At 34.0% G+C, this 20723-nt stretch overlaps 1 protein-coding gene across 8 annotated transcripts in view; it reads right to left on the reverse strand.

Annotated features, from left to right (window-relative positions):
* dlgap4b (discs, large (Drosophila) homolog-associated protein 4b) overlaps positions 1-20723 on the reverse strand; it is a 126880-nt gene that overhangs the window by 13546 nt on the left and 92611 nt on the right. For 5 of the 8 annotated variants that reach the window (XM_051112302.1, XM_051112298.1, XM_051112300.1 and 2 more), the window contains 4 exons: positions 18862-19088; positions 17071-17169; positions 15177-15324; positions 14396-14633 (listed from right to left, as the gene is read on the reverse strand). In XM_051112302.1, the coding sequence (XP_050968259.1) occupies positions 14396-14633; positions 15177-15324; positions 17071-17169; positions 18862-19088 (712 nt within the window). Of the gene's footprint in view, positions 1-12547; positions 12686-14395; positions 14634-15176; positions 15325-17070; positions 17170-18861; positions 19089-20723 lie in introns of those variants that run through there. The other 3 variants (XM_051112304.1, XM_051112303.1, XM_051112305.1) reach the window with 2 other exon arrangements.

Here is a 20723-nt window from a genome sequence, read left to right on the forward strand (position 1 = left end):
TTATGAGGCAACACAAACCTGTTTCTTGATTTGAAACAATGTTACTCATTAGAATATGTACAACTAAGAGAGTATTTTTTTTCTTATTATTTTGAATAATTATTTTTTTATGGAAAAATGACTGGAGAAAGTGTAAAGAACTCCAAAACATGAAGTGTTTGTCATGTTCTGACCTTAAAGAACAGTTTAAAACCACAATTAACCGTCTGTTTTTTACAACTTTCACACTGAAGCAAAAATCTGCCTTTAAACTTGAAAGAAATAAAGACTTGAAATTTGTTGTGATAATTATCGACATCGACTGACATGAAAAAAAATATTGCAATGTTTTTTGGTCCATATCACCCAACCTTACATGCAAGACATAAAATCACCTCAGTGGTGGGCGTGATGTATATTTGTATGTATGCAAGTACACACACACACACACACACCAATGCAATTTAAACCAATACTGTTATCAGGAGACAGTATTTTTTCCATAGTTTGTCTACAGCCCTGTTTTACATAATAATAACAAAATGATCATTACATAACACAATCAATACAAAGCATACATGATGAATATATCCCTTTTATACATCTTAATATATCTTAAAAACAACAACAACAACAATAGCATATATAAATAATTATATATAATTAATATTTTTTAAATATCATTCGAAATAACATAATTCACTAATAATTAAATATGTATGTCATTTAAAATGTTTTACTAAATGTTCACAAATGTACTAATATTTATTAATATAATGTACAAATGTATTATATATATATATATATTGTTTATTTTTTAAATAATGTTGATTTATTTTGATCCTACACATTTGTTGCTTCAAAATGAAAATTTGGTTCAACAATTACTCACTACTACAATTAATAGCAACTTAAAGATTACAAATATATTAAAATTCATGAATATAAATTCTAATTCATAGTCAGAGTACATGTATTCACAAAAATGAATATTAAAGCTGACTCAAACACACAAACCTGCAAAGGCCAAGATCGATGAGCAAAATCAAAAGCTGCTGTCTTTGTAACAACAATAATATTATTAATTCTATACTACAATTACAGCACTAATTCTCAGCTGTAGTCTGGTCTCATCTTCACAGCTCTCAGCATGTACATGTGTCCATGTGTGTGTGTGTGTTGCCCGTGTTTATGATGCCAGTGACTCTGACGTCAACACAGCCTGCGACCTTTCTTTCCAACAACACAGTTGTTTTTCCAGCCCTGCAGTGGCCCCAAAATGTATCTGGACTCCAAAGCCACAAAGAAATATCTGAATGTCACTGCATTAGATAACAAATCATCAGTCGGATTATCAGTTGATTTAAAGAAAGACGCACAAACACAGTAAAATATCTGACATTAAGATCCTGCAGCATTTGGGTCGCCACGTAAGAGCTGACCTCATTCATTTATTTGTTCACACAGCTGATTGTATTAGCTCTTTTAAGGGGTTACTAGATTTAAATCAGATGATTTTTTTTTCTAAGCAACTTACAAAAGAGTAACAAAAGCAACCCGCCAGAGAGCCAACAATATTCGTAATATACAATGCTTGGTTTATCAGACAACCAGATTAGGAAGCAAGCTAGAGAAGAGAAGAAATGCAGAAAAGAAATAAAAATATTTTGCCCAATATAACCCCAGTGTGTGTGTCTCAGTATGAGTTCACAGCGGTACTCGGGTGGAGCTGGCAGACGGAAATGATGGCAAACATAACAAGCCCACAGGAATCCCATGAGTGTGTTGTAAATCTGGGCGTCAGAGCCGTATGCATGTTTCATACTCAAACATAATGCAAAAACTACACACTGGGCAGAAAAAACTGTAGGTTCCTAAATAATGTCAAGATCATAACCAAACAAACAAGACACAAAAAGAATGAAGAAAGCATTATATTCTCAAAAATATTCTCCAAACACATTTAGTGCAGCTGCACATGTTAAATGAGCTCCTCTGACAGCTTTTAAGCCCAGCGCAAACTCTCAAAGACATTCAGCAAACATACAGACAAAAGCTGATCTACATGCATGCTTTCATGTTTAAACTCTCCCTGAAGTGATGTCAGCATCAGTTCCTGAATGTATGAAGTAGGACCTTATGATTTCCGCGTGGGCGAAATCGCGGAATCCAGTCATAAAAACGGAATTTACTGAATAACGCAGAATGTCACAGAATTTATCAAAGTTTGAACGAATTAATCAAAAGTAGGTCATTACACTTAAATCAAACCGCAATATGAACTAGGATCTGTAAATATTACGCCGCAAAAATACCATTTAAATGTGAATCCTGCATGTTCTGCGTGTCTCTGTTTTAATGAATGAAGCAGACCAGCGGTTTTGTTTACTACACACACTGAAGCGCGTGTGATTTCAGCGTCTGTCGTCTCACTAAATGAGGACATAAATACATGAACAACATCTGCTGAGAGTCACGTCATGAGCATTTGACTGTTCCATTTTAGGAAAACTAGCCTCATATCATAAACATAGAAATGTAAAGGTAGACACGACAACCCGTCAAAATAAAAGTCCGGTTTAACTTGAAGACGCTGTGCCAGATATATATTACTACTATTACTACTACAACTAAAATGAAACAAACATTATTTTTTAGGGTATAATCACACAACATTTCTTCCATGTTTTAATTTTAATAATACTTTCCCCTTTGTTTGCCAAAAAACAAGTTTGCTTAATTTTCAATAATTAAAAGACAAATTAAATTAAATGTTTTATGCCTTTATTTGATAACCAGAACATTCTAAATACACAACATAGACTTTCTGAGGGTAAAAAAACCTTTCATTAGGCTACTTTAAGAATACATTTGAATAAATTAAGGATGCATTCAAATAATTAGACATGCTAAAACACAGAATTTGATAACAATAAAACATATGTGAGTAAAAAAAAAAACATTTCATAGGGCCCTAAACATGTCATTTTCGTTAAACCTGTTTTGTTAAAACTGATGTGAAATTGTATACGATTCATGATTTTAATTAATTAGACATGCTCTTTGATTCATAAAATTTAATTTACCCATTAAAAATTAAAATGGAAAAAAAAAATAATCCAAGAAAAAATTTAAATGGAAAAAATAAAAAAAATTCATAGGGCCCTAATGAAGGGGAAGACGGCTGGCTGGTCGACTGCTGAGGTCAGCTTGTTTATTTAGTGTGTTAAAGTGAAAAACATTTCTGCAAATGATTCATCAGGGAAAGTACTTCCAAAGAAACATTAATCAAAGTAACACACTCTCTCTAAAACTACTTTTCTCTTCTGTTTGTTACTTAGGCCTAGTGGGTTAATGGATCATTTTAACCAATTACCAAATATTAATGTAGACATTGTTTCATAAAGCAATAAGCCCCAAGAAGCCATGGTTTACAGTAAATTTATAACAGCTAAGAGGCACTGTAAAAACCCCCCTTAGCTGTTATAAATTCACTGTAAACCGCAGCTTCACGGGGCTTATTGCTTTTATAAAATGGTTATTCCATATACGTAGTAAGTTTTCACAAAATAAAATGGAGCAAATAAATTGTAATGATATTAATAAAAACATTATTCTTCCGCCAAACAATGTAGTTCATCAGAAACAGTTGTGACTGCAACAAATTGGTTGCCGAGCAACACACAAACATAAATGTATGTTTGTAGAGTCATTTACAACAGCTTAGAACATGACTCAACCAATCAGAATCAAGGACCGGAACTATTCGTTTTATAGTGTGAATTCTGTCTGCCTGTGAATCATTTCCAAAGTGAACTAGTTTCAAATAATGGGTCGCAATTAGCATTTTTTTCCTCTACGTTGGAAAAAATTATGTTTAATGCTATTGCTGCGTCCCAATTCACCTACTTACATTACGCCCTGAAAGTATGCACCCTTTTTGCGTAGAATAGTAGAAGAATAGTAGTCAAATTGTGACAATACTTTGTTATAATTGCATTTTTAATGAACCGCTCTGTCGCTTGGCTATGTACATCCCGTCACCATTTAAACTGCCACATTAGATGTTGATCATTATTATTATTACACGGCTCTGTGGAATACTCTTTTCTGATTGGTCAGTCACCACATTCCAAAGTATGTTATTCCCTTATGACAGCCAGTAAAAACTAATAATACAGGCTCATTCGGGTAACATTTTTTTCTTTGTGAAAGTTTTGCATTTGGTTGGCTAATAAAATATTAAAACTCAATTCAATATTATGTGTACAATTATTTAATTATGTCACCGTGTTATCACAGACTCGCTCTTTTGTTTCATACAAACGCAGCTGCTGCCATTTTACAATGATTGTTTTGTACACTGTAATGGATTATAATATAATTAACAAACTGGTAAGATTTTGAAACATTTTCATCTTAAATCAATATCTTTTATCGTCATATTTTTTTATGTGATGAAATGTTGTGTAATGAGTGTTATGACTGCACCGTATCCCTTAGATGTCCATCTAGTTTAACCTTGCCACTGGCTAACAACTGCTTTTTACATGAAAATATTTCAACTTACATCAGTGTGTCGTGTCTAATTTACTTTTGTGGCAAGCAGCTGTGTAACAGGCTGGATAATGTACATCCAGCCAGTTGTTATTGCAAAATAAAACCCTTTAGTCTTATCCCTTATCTGAACCTTTATCTAAACCTCTCTACTTTACAGTTAGTTTTGCATATCAGCCATATTTATAGTTTTTTTTTTTATTTGTGTTTGTAGTTCTAATTGAATCTAATCAACACTCTAATTCTAATTTTGAATACTATTTAGGGCGGACAGTGTGTAAATCGGGATGCAGCATATACAGTTGAAGTCAAAAGTTTACATACACCTTACAGAATATGCAAAATGTTAATTATTTTACCAAAATATAAGAGGGATCATACAAAATGCATGTTATTTTTTATTTAGTACTAACCTGAATAAGATATTTAACATGAAATATGTTTACATATAGTCCACAAGAGAAAATAATAGATGAATTTATAAAAATTACCCCGTTCAAAAGTTTACATACACTTGATTCTTAATACCGTGTTGTTACCTGAATAATCCACATCTGTTTTTTTTTGTTTTGCTTTGTTTTGTTTAGTTTAGTGATAGTGATTCCTGAGTACCTTGTTTGTCCTCAACAGTTAAACTGCCGGCTGTTCTGAAAATCCTTCCAGTCCCATAAATTCTGTTCAAAGTTTTCACCCCCAGCTCTTAATACATTGTGTTTCCTTCTGAAGCATTGAGTGTTTAAACCTGCTATAATAGTTGCATATGAGTCCCTCAGTTGTCCTCAGTGTGAAAAGATGGATCTCAAGATCATACAGTCACTGTTGGAAAGGATTCAAATACACAAAAATGCTCAAAGACCAACAAATTTGTGGGACCTGGAGGATTTTTCTAAAGAACAGCAGGCAGTTTAACTGTTCAGGACAAACAAGGGACTCATTGACTATCACTAAACAAGGCAAAAAAAAAAAAAACTTTTTAAAAAACATTTTTATAAATTCAACTACTACTTTGTTCTAGTGGACTATATGTAAACATCTTGTATGTGAAATATCTTATTCAGTGTTAAAAAAAAAAAACATTTTTAATGATTCTGAAAGGTTAATGTAAAGTTTTGACTTCAACTGTATGTTCAGCACTATTTGCTAACATGGAAAACCAGTGGATAATAGATCATATTATATATTTGCTGGAGAGCAAAAAGCAAATGACAGACGTGTTTTCTCAACCCACATATTATCATGCTATTTATTAATCGTCAAGTGGAAAGATCTTCTGCAAACATTGATTGGTAGATGTTTGTTTGTGATTAAGGTGGGAATGTAATGTGACTAGTAAAGGTCACAAACAAATATCTGTTTGCCTGCCTTAATATTTAAGAACTTGATTTCTCAAACCTATACTTGATATCTGGTCTCTAAAGATCTCCATCATCCGCCTGTCATCAATTCCTACATTTTGGTTTTGAAGGTTAAATTTGCTTTTCAGCCTGTAGAGACACCTTAAAACCCACCAAAGTGTTCATCCACACATCTAAAACTCTATAGTGTTGACTTCACAATTGAAAGAGTGAAATAGTGAAGTGACTGTGACATTAGCTGAGTCAACACTGGTGTGGTGTGTGTGTGAGCGATCCAGTGACTAATGATGACTTTATTATTCAGGTGTGGCCATGATCGCAATAATCCCACGTTCTCTTCAGCATTCACATCTGCGCCTTCGCAGAATGTCTGAAAGAGCAGTTCAGAAAGGTTTAATTCGCTGAAATTCAACAGTAAGTGAGCCATTATGAAATCGGCATTAGATGCAGCTGGTTTATTTTGGAGCAGCTGCTGTAATGTCTGTGTCAGCATCCTAGATGGCCTGTGGAAAGACTTTCTACACTTCTGCATAAATCATTCATTAGGCTAGAACTCCCAGGTTTCTGAAGAGCAAAGGCCTGCTTGCGCAAACGAAACGCACTGCGAATGAAACTAGACATTTACTGAGCCATGAGGGAATGTTAATAACTCACTGAACAACTCTGAGAGGGTCTTGTTAATGACCGTTCCTTTGTGCTAAACTCAATTCAAGACCTTATTCTAGAAGCGAAGCACTACTTTCCTTAAGTGCCTTAAGTAGAAAACACTTTAAACTTTGGATGGAAAGCTCTCTGTGATGATAGTTTTCAATTGAGAAATGCAGACTGATCCCATTAGACATTACTAATTCGTCTTATGTAGGGCTATACGTTTTCCGCAATGCAGAAAATGCAAACGGATTCACACAACTCAATCATAAAAATGGAATTTACCATATAGTGCAGAATGCCATGGAACTGTCTCTTGTAATAACTTTTCAAAAATTGCTGTTAAATGTTTTAAATGTTTAAATTTATTATTTCAAGACATGTTTTTTAATAATAAAACTTAATGTAACCATTAAAACAGAGTTCAAAAAAAGAAAAACAAGGATTTAAAAAAAATAAATAAATAAAATAATATATATATATATATACACTTTTTTTTCCATTTATAATTTGTATAAATTATATTAAAATTTGCGAAAGTCAAAAATTCAGAGTAATAATAAATCTTTATCTCTCAGTTTCACAGACAAGGCTTAAGCCTAGTTCTAGACTAAAATGCAAATCTGATCTATTTCAACTGAAAGAAACTTGCACTGACTGATCTTAAAATATATCAGCGCCTTTGTTTTGTCTCAAGATGCACACCGGTAGTGTGTACTTAAATGTCTTAATTGAACTATGGCCTAATCCTGGCTTAGGCTAAGCCCTGTCTATGAAACTGGGCCTATGTCAAACTTCACTAGTCAAAAATTATAAATGTTTTAAGAAAAAAACTCTTTCTCTCACTCTAAAATATAATTATTTTTTTGCTTTAAGACATTATTATGATGATAATTATACACACCTGTCTTCTTCAGGTTTTTGCGAGAGCATAAAGACGTGTATTAATAAGTGATTAATTGTTCTGCTGTCACCAACAAAGCCACACATGACTCATTTTAGTGTTATGATGAACACTGTCATAGAAACGAGGCTGAGGATGTGAACAGCTCATATTAGTCATCTCTTAACTACATAAATTCTGTCTAAGTGAAGGCAGTGTGAATCTGATAGCGCCAGTATCAGTATGTGATTCAGAAGGTGCTGCTTACTGTTGCATAGCGCCAGAAGACAAAACACCACTGTGACATCATCACTCGAACATTCCGCTCATGTCTGTGACATTCATGCAGCAAAATTCCTGTCAGTCACATTCCAAGTCCAGACGGAGCCTATTGTTGGAGAGGTCGTGTTTGGGACAGTCATGTGACATCATAAGCAGGTATTTTGGTTATGATGTCAGGGTTTTCACCTTATTATTTTACTAGAGTGTTTTACCAACTCTTGCATGATTTTTTTGTTGTTGTTGTTGCTGCCTGTTGCTGTTAATTTATGTTCATGGATCCTGACCTTTCCGATGTCAAATGTATTGTGGTAATGAGCAACCACTGCTAATGCAGCAACTTGGCATTAATAACGTCTATATCCGCAGAGCTTCTGATCTGAGGTTTGTTCAATGCAGACCTTAAACGCTGATGTCGGTCAGTTCATTTCTTAGTAGCTGTCAATTATTTTCTTTTAAGTATACTGTACAATTTATACTGTATATTTTGATCTGTAATGCATAATGACATCCGTTCCACAGAACAATCTTTCAAATTTAAGCTCATTATGTTTTCTGAACATAACATTCTAGATGCTTTTTCTTGTCTTTGCAATTCATTTGGAACAATCCTGACTAATAATATGGCAAACAAAAACAAATTCTGTATGACAGAAATAAGAAGCTTTGCATAGAGTTAGCGCAACTGATGTAAAAATGCACAAATGACAATCAGGGTCATTGTTTTAGTTGCTTACTCAAGCGGAATGAACCTTCAGTGGAATATGAGCTCTAAATCGGAGCAACGCTGTGACCAACGCTGTTGGAATCTGTAAGGATTGGGCCATTATGTGGATTTGGCCTTTAGTGTGGGAAATGCACAAAATATGGAAACTTTCCCATGGCGAATAAAAACCATGAGAACTTTTAACGCAAGATTGTATTTGGCATAATGCATCCTAAAACAGATGTGACGTGGCAAATTGGACAATGAATGTTAAAATGTTGCATGACACAATAACTGCCAATCAGAACATATGTGACCCTGGACCACAAAACCAGATATAAGGGTCAATTTTTAGGATAGGACAATATTTGGCCAAAATACAACTATTTGAAAATCTGGAATGTGAGGGTGCAAAAAAAAAAGAAAAAAAACCCCTGAGAAAATCACTTTTAAAGTTGTTCAAATTAAGTTCTTAGCAATGAATATTACTTATCAAAAATTAAGTTCTGATACATTTATGGTAGGAAACTTACAAAATATCTTCATGGAACATGATCTTTACTTAATATCCTAATGATTTTTGGCATAAAAGAAAATCGATCATTTTGACCCATACAATGTATTTTTACCTACTGCTACAAACATACCCGTGCTACTTATGACTGGTTTTGTGGTCCAGGGTCACAAAAATATTTTTTCACCATGTAATACAGTTCATGAGTAACTGATATGTTGTAGAGGTAGACGTAGATTTAATGCATCATAAAGCTTCTATTTTTACTCGCTGTTGCTTCCTTACACCTGTTTCTGAGACCTTTTCAGCTATACTACATAAAAACACCTTTAAGTACGTGTTAAGTTTAGACAGATAAAAAGTGTCAGCACCATCCAGACAAAATACATCAGCAGTCTCTCACGTAGCATCTGTTCTGCCCAAATAACACACATTAATGTGCTAAAATATGCCACATTTTTGTACAAAAGGAATGAGGAACACTGTTCGCCTCTACTATTATCATACATACGATGAACCTCGGGTGAAAACAGGAGCAATGCAGACATACATCCATCTGATAATAAGAGGAAACAAAATACAGGCCAGTGAAAGATATATGGTAGAAACTGTCAACACATTTGTCAAAATCTCTTTCAACAAACCACAGTGAGAAAGATTTAACTTCCTCGCCTCTCGACAAACATCTAGACTGATCTAGTCTTTAAGCCTTGAACAGATAGAGCCTTCCAAGTTAACATGTGACTGAATATGTGAATTTGTAGCAATACTCAAAAATACACTGTAAGGGTCAAAATTTTTGATTTTCTTTTATGCCAAAAATCATTAGGATATTAAGTAAAGATCATGTTCCATGAAGATATTTTCTAAAATTTCAAACTGTAAATATATCATATATAACTTATTTTTGATTAGTAATATGCATTGCTAAGAACTTCCTTTAGCCAACTTTAAAGGTGATTTTCTCAATATTTAGATTTTTTTGCACCCTCAGATTCCAGATTTTCAAACAGTTGTCCTATCCTAACAAACCATACATCAATGGAAAGCTTATTTATTCAGCTTTCAGATGTATTTTGTGGTCCAGGGTCACATATGTGGAATGGCCAAAACTTCGTAATTCATTACTTTTCCGGTTAGATTTCATTAAATATGTTAATCTGCATCATATTGAACACTAGGTTTGATAAATGCAATAGCCTACACAATAAATTCACTTATTCCCACAATCCTGGGTCAGGGATTTAGAGTAATCAAATGATTTACAACACAACCCGCCTTCATCCAGCTTTCTGTGGTCTAAAACTCTCGCATAGGATTTTTCATTAAGCGTTTAGAGAGTGATAACTTCCTTGAGGTTACCAATAACTGAAGATAGAACGAGCAGATGGAGATCTCAAACCTTCTGACCACAGAAATCTCACATTTAGTTTGCCGTTTTACATTCTAAGACATGGGTGTGTTAGTTAGTTCACTAAATCTGGGTGTGATGCAGGTTGTATAACTAATAAAAGCGCTAATTACAGGCCTTACTTCTGCTGACACTTAGTTTATTGCGCTGACGGTTCATCTGCGTGTGTGTTCCTCACCTCAGAAACAGCTTTAAAACCTAGTCGACTGTGAAATACTACCAGATACTTTGCCTAAAAGAGTATAAGATCAGCTGAACACAAAAGAAGAACCAAATAGATGCTGGTAGCCACTGACTTCCATTGTATTTTTTCCCCCATATTATGTACATCAATGGCTACCAGCAACTGTTGGTAGCAAAATGTCTTCTTTTGTGTTTAGCAGACGAAAGAAACTCAAACTTTACAACTTTAGGGTGAGTACATGAAAATCATTTTTGGGTAAAATACCCCTTTGAAGGATTAGTTTTTTGTACAGAGTCTGTGTTAAAGCCTGTGTGAAGATTCTTTTCCCTTTCGTAAGGCACAGAAAATAGCAGCATATGGATTTAGAAGGTCATGAGGCTTAGTAAATAAGGACAGGATTTTCATTCTGCGGTAAACTACTCCTTAAAATGAGCTTATTTTCCTCCCGGCGTTTCTTGAGACACTTTCCAAGAAAGCAGCATCACTCGCTGCGTCAGCTACTTCTAAACGCTGTTGATGCTTTAAGGCTGTAAAACCCCAAAGAGAAGAACTATAGCAACAGCAGCCATGTAAACAAAGCCTCTAGATTGCCATGAGCGGAGATCACATCTACATACTGTCGTTCTTGTACTATCCGCCGTTTTGAAGTCAGACGACGCAGCAGAGAATGGGCTTTTGTGTGCTTAAAGTCAACAATAAGGTCGGTTTTCATTTCTACACAAAGATTAACAGCTGAAATTGCAGCAGAAATCATATCTACAGAAACCATGAGGCGAATATGACATTAATGCTGCATAAGGCTCTCCAGCAAAAGAGCTTTGAGTTTAGATGGAGAAGCCGTTAAATAATTGAGCAGATCCATGAAAAACTTACTCGTAAGTGCAGGAAAAAGTCTTGGAAGCAGAATGCAAAAAGGCTCACGGGATTCTCACCCTTTTCTATTGATTTCCAGGAATGGAAGGTTTGTGTTTCAAAACATGACCTGATTCAGTGCCATGACATGTTACGCTCCGTGCAGTGAAAGATGCAGGCGAAACATGCTCTATGCAAGTCAATCACTTTGAAAGAACAAGGTGCATTGTTTCATTGTTTCAGAACAAACATCCTGGGAGTTGGCCGACTATTTATCCAAACCCACTGGACTGACAAAACTCACTCTGAAAGTCTTTTGTCACTTAACACAGCATTTCCGGAAACGCAATACAAATCATTATACAATAGCTAGACATCAAGAGAGTGCTCTTACAGTTTAGATACCCATTACTCTAGAAAACATCTGAAAGAAATATACGAGTGCATAAAATAACACAAGCACCTCCATCAGACTTTATCTATAATACACAAACTACAATTTTCTCCAAGGCCTGTTATCAGAGCTGCTTTACCCAGCAGATGAATGAACCCTTTCAGAGCCACGCACAGCAATTAAATGCAAAGTGACACCTTTAACTAGAGCGATGTGTGTAATGTAAAACCTCTTTATGCTGTAATCATAAACACAGCGAATGCTCCTGTCTGACAGGGAGGTCAAGTTCAACTGCTCTACAGAAGTCAGCAGCTCTCTTAAGTCTCATTACAGATGATACTTCCCTTGGAAACTGACATGACAACTGTTTTGGGATCATTGCACTGCATTTATAGGGTGTGTGTGAGAATGAGGGTGTATGAATGTGAGTGTCATACATAAATTGTACTTACTTAAAAAAAAAAAAAAAAAAAAAAAAAAAAAAGAAGAAGAAAAGAGAAGCATAGAAAGAAACAGGACTATAATAATCATTCTGCATAATAACACAGAAATAATTATTGTAAAACATTATGAATCATATAATAAAAGATCATGACTAATTTACTTATCATTAATCAAACACACGGAGAAATACAATCACTGGGCTTGAAATAGCTTCTAAAAAGACGTTTGCCATCTCAAAGAACACAAATCTTAAGCAAGATCCACACATGTGTGAATGTATAAATGATAAACGTGCGTTAATGTCGGTCCGCATCACATGAACAGAAGTGTCTGGTTCTCACCTGCTCTTGCGCTGGAATTGATGCTCAACTCGTCGCTGTTTCGCTCATATACTGAGATTTATATTAACGCAACATCATCACCATCATCATAAGAGCGTCCACGTCGCGGAAAGAAAGAACCGTGTGGAAACGCCTTCGTGACATGCAGCGGAGTATTGTTGAAGGAAACAACGCGTCGGAAATCATTATTGGACAAGCGAGCTGTCAGTCATTGTTTTGCGTGGAAGCGATTGGACAGTAGGCCAATAGGTCCGCCCCACTTAAATGTGTGACGCAAATACTAGGGCCCGCCCCCTTCTGAGGATAGTAGTGAATGAAATGGTGAGTGGGCGGGTCTCTCTTTCACTCTCTCTAGCTCTCCGATGTAGTTTAAGTATGTAGATGTTTGCAAAGAAAAATACTACTGTTTTGTCACATTAAAATAAAATAAAATACATTTTATATATAATTTTGCAGAATAAATAAAAAAAAAAAAATCTTAAAAATCAAGGAACACATAATAATTGGAAATTATATGTTCAAGAGGTCATACAGTGCCTCTTGTAAAAATAAATAAATCAATACATAAAAATAAAATAAAGTATTTTTCACATATAACCGTGCAAAAAATAAATAATTTAAAAATAAATAAAAAACATCTTAAAAATCAAGCAACACACAATAATTATAAATTATATATGTCCAAAACGTGATACAGTGCCTCTTGCAAAAACAAACAAACAAATAAATAAATAAATACATAACAATAAAATAAAATCACAATTTTTTACATATAATTGTGCAGAATAAATTAAAAATAAACAAAAAATCAAGTAACACGCAATAATTATAATTTATGTATGTCCAAAAGGTGATACAGTGCCTCTTGCAAAAATAAATAATAATAAATAAAATAAAATAAATAATAAAAATAAATAAAAATAAATAATAAAATAATGTTTTATATATAATTGTGCAGAATAAATTAAAAACAAACAAACAAACAAAATCTTAAAAATCAAGCAACAGACAATAATTAGACATTTATATGTCCAACAGGTGATACAGTGCCTCTTGCAAAAAAAACAAACAAAAAACAATAATAATAATAATAAAATAAAAAATATTTATATATATATATATATATATATATATATATTGCACAGAATAAATTAAAAATAAACAACAACAACAAAAAAAAAATCTTAAAAATCAAGCAACATACAATAATAAGAAATTATATATGTCTGAGAGGTGATACAGTGCCTCTTGCAAAATAAATAAATAAATAAATAAATAAATAAATAATCTCTGTTTAATGTAAAAAATAAAAATAAACAAATATTAGAAAAATATAGAGTGGGACAACCATGAGCGGCTGTCACAAAAGGATTGTGTTCAGTGTCTCTTTTATTCTGGGCAACAGCAATGGAGATGTTTATTTTTTTTTTTTTTTTTTTAGAAATATAGAAATATTCACTTGATTGAAAATTAGTTCCCTACACATATAAATACTGAGCATGTTTATAATTAAAATAAAAATGTATAAAATAGAGACTTTTGAATGACTTTTTCCATATTAAACTTTATTGCACTTTATTTTGTGTTATTAGATCAACAACATGACTCTTTTATTTTTATTTTTATTTTAACCATATAGGGAAAATACACTTTTAACTGATGTTTCAAGGTCAAACTTATTTTGTGTTATTAGATTAACAGCATGACTTAACTTTTTTCTAACAGGACTCCAGTGAGCAATACACTTTTTTAATGTGCTAACAGAAACACACCAGAGATGTTTTATTCTCTTTATTTTCTGAGCATTGGTCAGACTGTATCTGCTGGTCATGTGACGTCTGTACTCACCGGTGCTGTTGCTGTAGGTGCGTACGGTCGTTGTCGTCGTGGGCGGCGGTGAATCAGAATCCATTGATGCTGTGTCGTCGTCTTGGGAACAGCCTGCCTGAATGGCACGAAGGTAACTATGGCTACGGGAGCGGAAGCATGTGGGCATGGGCATGTCGGGAGGCTCGCTGCATCGGGAGTGTGGATGCATGTCATCCAGCTCGTCTCCATAATGCTGGCTCAACTCCATGTCTCGCACCTGCTGATCGAAAAAGAACAGCGACGGATGCATGGCTACATTCACAATGACATTACTGAACACTGCACTTATATATACGCTGGCTGCCAAAAGTTTGAAATAACTGAGATTTTTAAATGTTTTTGAAAGTCTCTTCTGCACACCAAAGCTGCATTTATTTGATCAAAGACACAGTAAAAACTTGGAAATATTATTAGAATTTAAAATAGCAGTTTTCTATGTGAATCTCTGTTAAAATGTAATTTATGCTATTTGCAGTAATGCACAGTCAAAATTTACAAGTGACATCAAGCTTTATTTGGTTATGTGTGTGTGTTTAAAATTACTAGTTAGTCTTTAAGCCGATTAATTTTCACTAAGCTTTGTGAGCTGTGATGGATCATGTGTATAATCTGAAAGGTCACAAATGACACACTCATAAATCAGCCCATTTATGTTATTTAACATAAAGAGTGTCATTATATTCAGTCCAAATTATGCATCTTCATCCTCATCTGTCGGTTGTGCCCTATAATGAGCTCAAAGGTCATGAGGGCGTCTGACCTGACTGATGCAGCTGCCGCGTCCCAGCGTGCTGCAGCCCTGACTGAAGTCATCGTCATCCCAGTTTGGGAACGGAGAACTGCCTCCGATGCAATCCAGGTTATCCAGGCTGCGATTCCCAGAGAACTCTCGCAGGGAAGGAAGACAGCTGAGGACAGGAAGGGGACAGGGGTCACAAAGAGAAGAGGCAGGAGATGAGAAAAAAAGCCAAAAGCAGCTCAAGTGCTCTATAGACTACTACAGGGGTTTTCAACCTGGAGCCACAAGGGAGTGCTGGGGGGTCAGCGGAAATCATTAGAGAAAAAGTGCAAAAAAAAAAAAAAAAAAAAAAAAAAAAAAAAAAAAAGGTAAGTAAATAGAATGAAACATAAAATAATTAAATAAATGAATTTAATATAAATGCATGATTTAAAAAAATAAGATGAAAATAAATAAATAAATCAAAGTAGATTGATAAAATATAGATTAAATAAAAATCTAAAAAATGGTAAACAATTTAAGGAAAAATAACAATAAAATTAAATAAATAAAATAAATCAATAAAAGAGAAAACTGTGTACAAATAAATAATAAAAAAGATTAAAATATTTTTAAATATAAAAATATAATCACAAGAGAAAAATGATTTTTTTAAAAAATATGAAAATAAATAAATAAATAAATAAAAGTAGAATGAAAAATTGAATAAAATATAGATTAAATTAAAAATATAAAAAATGGTAAACAATTTAAGGAAAAATAACAATAAAATTAAATAAATAAAATAAATCAATAAAAGAGAAAACTGTGTACAAATAAATAATAAAAAAAGATTAAAATATTTTTAAATATAAAAATATAATCACAAGAGAAAAATGATTTTTTTTAAATATGAAAATAAGTAAATAAAAGTAGATTGCAAAATTTAATAAAATATAGATTAAATTAAAAATATATAAAAGGGTGCACAATTTAAGGAAAAAAATAAATCAATAAAAGAGAAAACTGTGTAAAAATAAATAATAAAAAATATTAAAATATTTTTAAATATAAAAATACAAACACAAAGTTAAATATATATATATATATATATATATATATATATATAAAATAAAATCAGATTTAAATAAACAAATAAGATAAAATAAAAATGATATTTCATGAAATAAATAAACAGAAAATTTGTTTTAAATAAATAAATTATACATCTAACAGTACAGAACTGTAATTAGTAGAAAAAAAATATGATTATGATATTGTTTTTGGGGGTTCCTCGTATGAGGATGATGATATTTGAGGCTCGGTGGCTTCTAAAAGATTGAAAACCCCTGGTCTACTACACAAAAAGCAAATGGAAATGGTAAAGCTGCAACAAAACTACTGAAGAAACATTTACTTATTATGTTTCTTTATGTTTTTTTTAATGAATCCATCCATCTTTTCATCATCTAACCATCTGTCATAGTTGATATGTGTCATTAGTTTGATGATCACAGGATATCTAAAAATTGCTGCTCTAAAATAACACCACAGTTTCCTCAAATAGTTTGACTATCCAATCAGACTAAAGCAGCTCAGCTAATGACCAGTCAGAAAAGTACCGTTTACATTCAGCGTCCAGTCAGAGCTCTTACAGCAGTTAGGGTGAGCATTACAAGCGCTGAGGAGGCTTTCTCTCTGGTGCAATGCAACCAAAACCCAAACATCAGATCTGTGCTGTATGGAGAAAACCACCTCAGACTAAACATCTCAGAGTAGGAGAACTGTTTCATGGCTAATGATAAACCAATTTTCAGTCAGCACTCCTAATTTGAGAGGAGTTCAGGAAAGCAGTGCTGGTGTGACGACCCCTTTGTGCGGTCAGTGAGGAGCTGCGGCCGGTCGGACAGACGGTCGGTCTCCTCACTGCACTGACCTGACAGAGCGTCCGATCTGCTGCAGGGTGGTGATGCTGTGGAGGGGGGACCAGAGAGCCTCCAGATCCCCCTGCAGCATCGAGTAATCCAGCAGACGGCTGGAGAGAAGGCAGGGTTACAGGGTGAGACGGGGGTCGGGGTCGGGGACGGGGAGGAGCTTACAGTGCAGAAAGAGGGAGGTGCTTAAAACAGAAGAGGCGGGGCTTCAAACCAACAAGTTTGAGTCAATAAGGAAGGGAAACTTATAAAAGTTGAAAAACTTTTGTCTGCTATGTTCAGAACGGCATACTAACATACTGCTTGTACTATTCCAGTCCAACACAGTAAGTATACTGTGTATATACTGTACAACATACTATATTTGCTCAGAATGCAATGCAATTAATGAAGCAGCAGTGATTTTTAAAATCTATTTTTTTAGTTACTATTTGTTTAAACTGGCAAGATATTTTTTTACACTAAATTTAATCATTTAATAATTGAATGCTGCACACCTTTGTCATCATGTGACAACAATATTCTCTGTATTGTATTGTTATTTTTTATAATTTAATTTTTTAAAGTTTAATAAAAAATGTCAATGTTTCATTTACTATTAAGAAATATATTAACCAGAAAACAATGTAGTCTGCACTGTATTGAGTAAGCAATAAGCTACTATACCATTGCGAACATAGTCTAAACAATCAGGGTTAGGAGAGGAAGGTTTTAGGGTCAGTCTGAAGAAAGCATGTTTAGGCCATATTTCTTCACAAAACCGAAAGAATAATATAAGAAACTGCACTAAAAAATTAAGCCTATTTGTAGGGTGGTTCACTGTTTTATTACTGTTAGCTAAGACTTAAGCTAAAACTATTACAAATTGTTTTGATATAAAATAAAGTAAACTAAACTAAAATAAAAACCCAATATAAAATATGAGAAAAATTAAATATTGACTGAAATATTAACTGAAATGTAAAATTAATATTTAAAAAATTAAAAACTAAAGTACATAAAATAATTAAAACCTAAACTATAATTAAAATAAAAATGAAAATGCATAAATAAATACTGTAGTACTACAGTATATACATAAAAACTATTCAGTTTTACTAAAATAACACTGCACTGTAATAAACCAATGAGCTTCATCCTGTTCAGACACATTATTTGTTGTATTTAAATCAGCATAAATGAAAGTCAGCACAACAAATATAGCAAAAACTTTACAATTCATACTAAACACCATTATTGTTGGAATGAGACTTCACTGACGATGTCAGATTTGATTTAAAACCACATTTAAAAGTGGATGCAAAAACAACTCATGCATTTTCGTGTAGAACAAAATCTGATCTGCATCAGATACCTGTGAAAAAAACATCACAGTTGGTTTACACTTCACAAATTGGCCAAAATAGCAAATTTTCAAAGAGTCTTCCTTACATGTGATCGGCAGAAAGGTTGTGCGAGGCTCAGAGTATGCAGGAGAGAGAGAGAGACCAGCTGTGCTTAATCTAGCAGATGAACGAGCACAGCTGGACTCTAATGCATGTATGAGAGAAATCAACACCGATAAACCCATCCTGATCCAGAAGGCATGAAATAACGGAGCTCACACCTCAGACGGGGTCTCTGGCGTCGTGACAGACCACCAGTGTGTGTTTCTGTGTTTGTACCCTAATATATCTACAGCCTTCTGCACCGAAACGGCTCGCTGAAGTTTTGCATACAGCGTTTTGGTTTAATAATGAACAGAAACATAATATGTGCTGTGCATGTATTAATCATATATTGTGTTGACTTACTTTCTTGAGGGGAACTGGTCACTTAGTGATTGCTGTGTAGCACGCAAGTAGCTCTGCCTCCGTGCGGCGGTTTTCGGCGAGGGTTTGGGACTCCCGTCGGAGTCGTCGCTGTCCTCAAGGTCGCCCATGGCTTTGACGTAACTGCCGCTACGCATCCGTCTACAGGGGATCTCGCCCATGGGCCCGCTTCTGCCCAAAGTCCCCATCCAGTCACCGGTGGAGGGCATCTGAACAAACAGAGGACACCGTCAGACAGACATTGTAGATGCACATTCAGTCTGATTTACAGACTACAAGCTTAAAAAATAGGTTACAAAATGAGGTTTTACAGGTTCCAAAAGGGGGTTTTCACAGTGATGCCATGGAAGAACCATTTTTAGTTTTTAGTATTTTTAGTAAATCTAAAGAGCCTTTTTCCACTCTAAAGAAACTTCTGTGAAATAAAAAGGTTCGTCCATATAGCTCACAATAAAGAACTTTTATTTTTAGGAGTTCAGGCTTGTATAATGAACGCTTCAGAGGAAGAACTAGTCACTGGATTTGCTAAGGATTTGCGACATCCACGGCATCACACTCCTAAACATGCGTAAACAAGACATAGGCAAAACTGCATAAGATATTAAGTCTTCTTGTCTGACAATGGGGCCAGAAAATGTATATTATTTCTGAGGTTTGCATCCACCACAGCAATACAATCCACCTTTTTCCTACACCCCATGATGTCTTATGTGAAATATGGGAGTAACTTCTATTAAATTGTAAATAATCAGTGAAAGGTTTGTTTTATGAATGCAATAATAAGCATTTCCAAAAACTAGACACAGTGATGAAACATTATTCTACTCACCCTTCAACCATCAGACATTAAAAGAAAATGTAAAAGTGTAAGAGCATTACTTACAGAGTTACTTTCAACATAGTATGAATAATAACATAGCAGTGATTTCCATCATTTTGACAGACAACAAATATTGTATTTACCTGCTTAAGTAAACACTGCTAATAGGGATTAGAAATGAAAAAAGGAGACAATTACATTTTAAAGCGTCCATGTGAAAAAAATCTGGAAAGAGACGTGAGGATTTGGCGAGAAAATCAAGAGATTCTTAGTGCATCCACTGAATTATTTATGGGATAAATTGCAAATTAAACTGGGAGAAAAGACCACAGATGTGCAGAATATGTTGTCATTTATTGTTACAGTTGGACAAACAAAGAAAAAAAGAAAATGATCAGGACGAAAATTACTTTTATAATTTTCCACTCATCCTGCAATGACATCTAGCATGTTTCCTACAACAAAGTCTGATGTTTACGTTTTACGTGGCGTAAGAAAATGACAGAAATTTGATTTGAATATGATTTCAAATCACATATGAATGTAGCTAGAAATGTATTTGCAAAAAACTGCATTGAACATAATTTAATTTTTTTTGCCATTCACACATGCTAAATATGTTTCCAGTCAGATTTTCATGGATTTGGCCTTGATATACTTCAAACTAAATCAAAGAACTAAATGGCGTGCAGAGCTGGGTAGTACCTGATTACATGTAATCTGGATTACATAACCAGTTTCAAAAAATCAAGAACACATCATTAGAGCATATTACGTTTTATAAAATGAATAATTCCAGTCCTTGATTCTGATTGGTTGAGCCGTGTTCTAAGCTGTTGTAAATTACTCTACAAACATACACCTTTGTTTACTTCTGTGTGTTGCTTGGTAACCACTTTGTTGCAACCACAACTGTTTCTGAGGAACGACATTGTTTGGTGGAAGAATACCGTTTTTACCTGATTACATATTATGCAGTGAATCACTCACTATATTTTTTCCTCTTTTAAATTCCTCTCTAGAA

Source organism: Labeo rohita, chromosome 6, assembly GCF_022985175.1.
Source record: "Labeo rohita strain BAU-BD-2019 chromosome 6, IGBB_LRoh.1.0, whole genome shotgun sequence".
In the NCBI taxonomy this organism is placed as follows: Eukaryota; Metazoa; Chordata; class Actinopteri; order Cypriniformes; family Cyprinidae; genus Labeo; species Labeo rohita.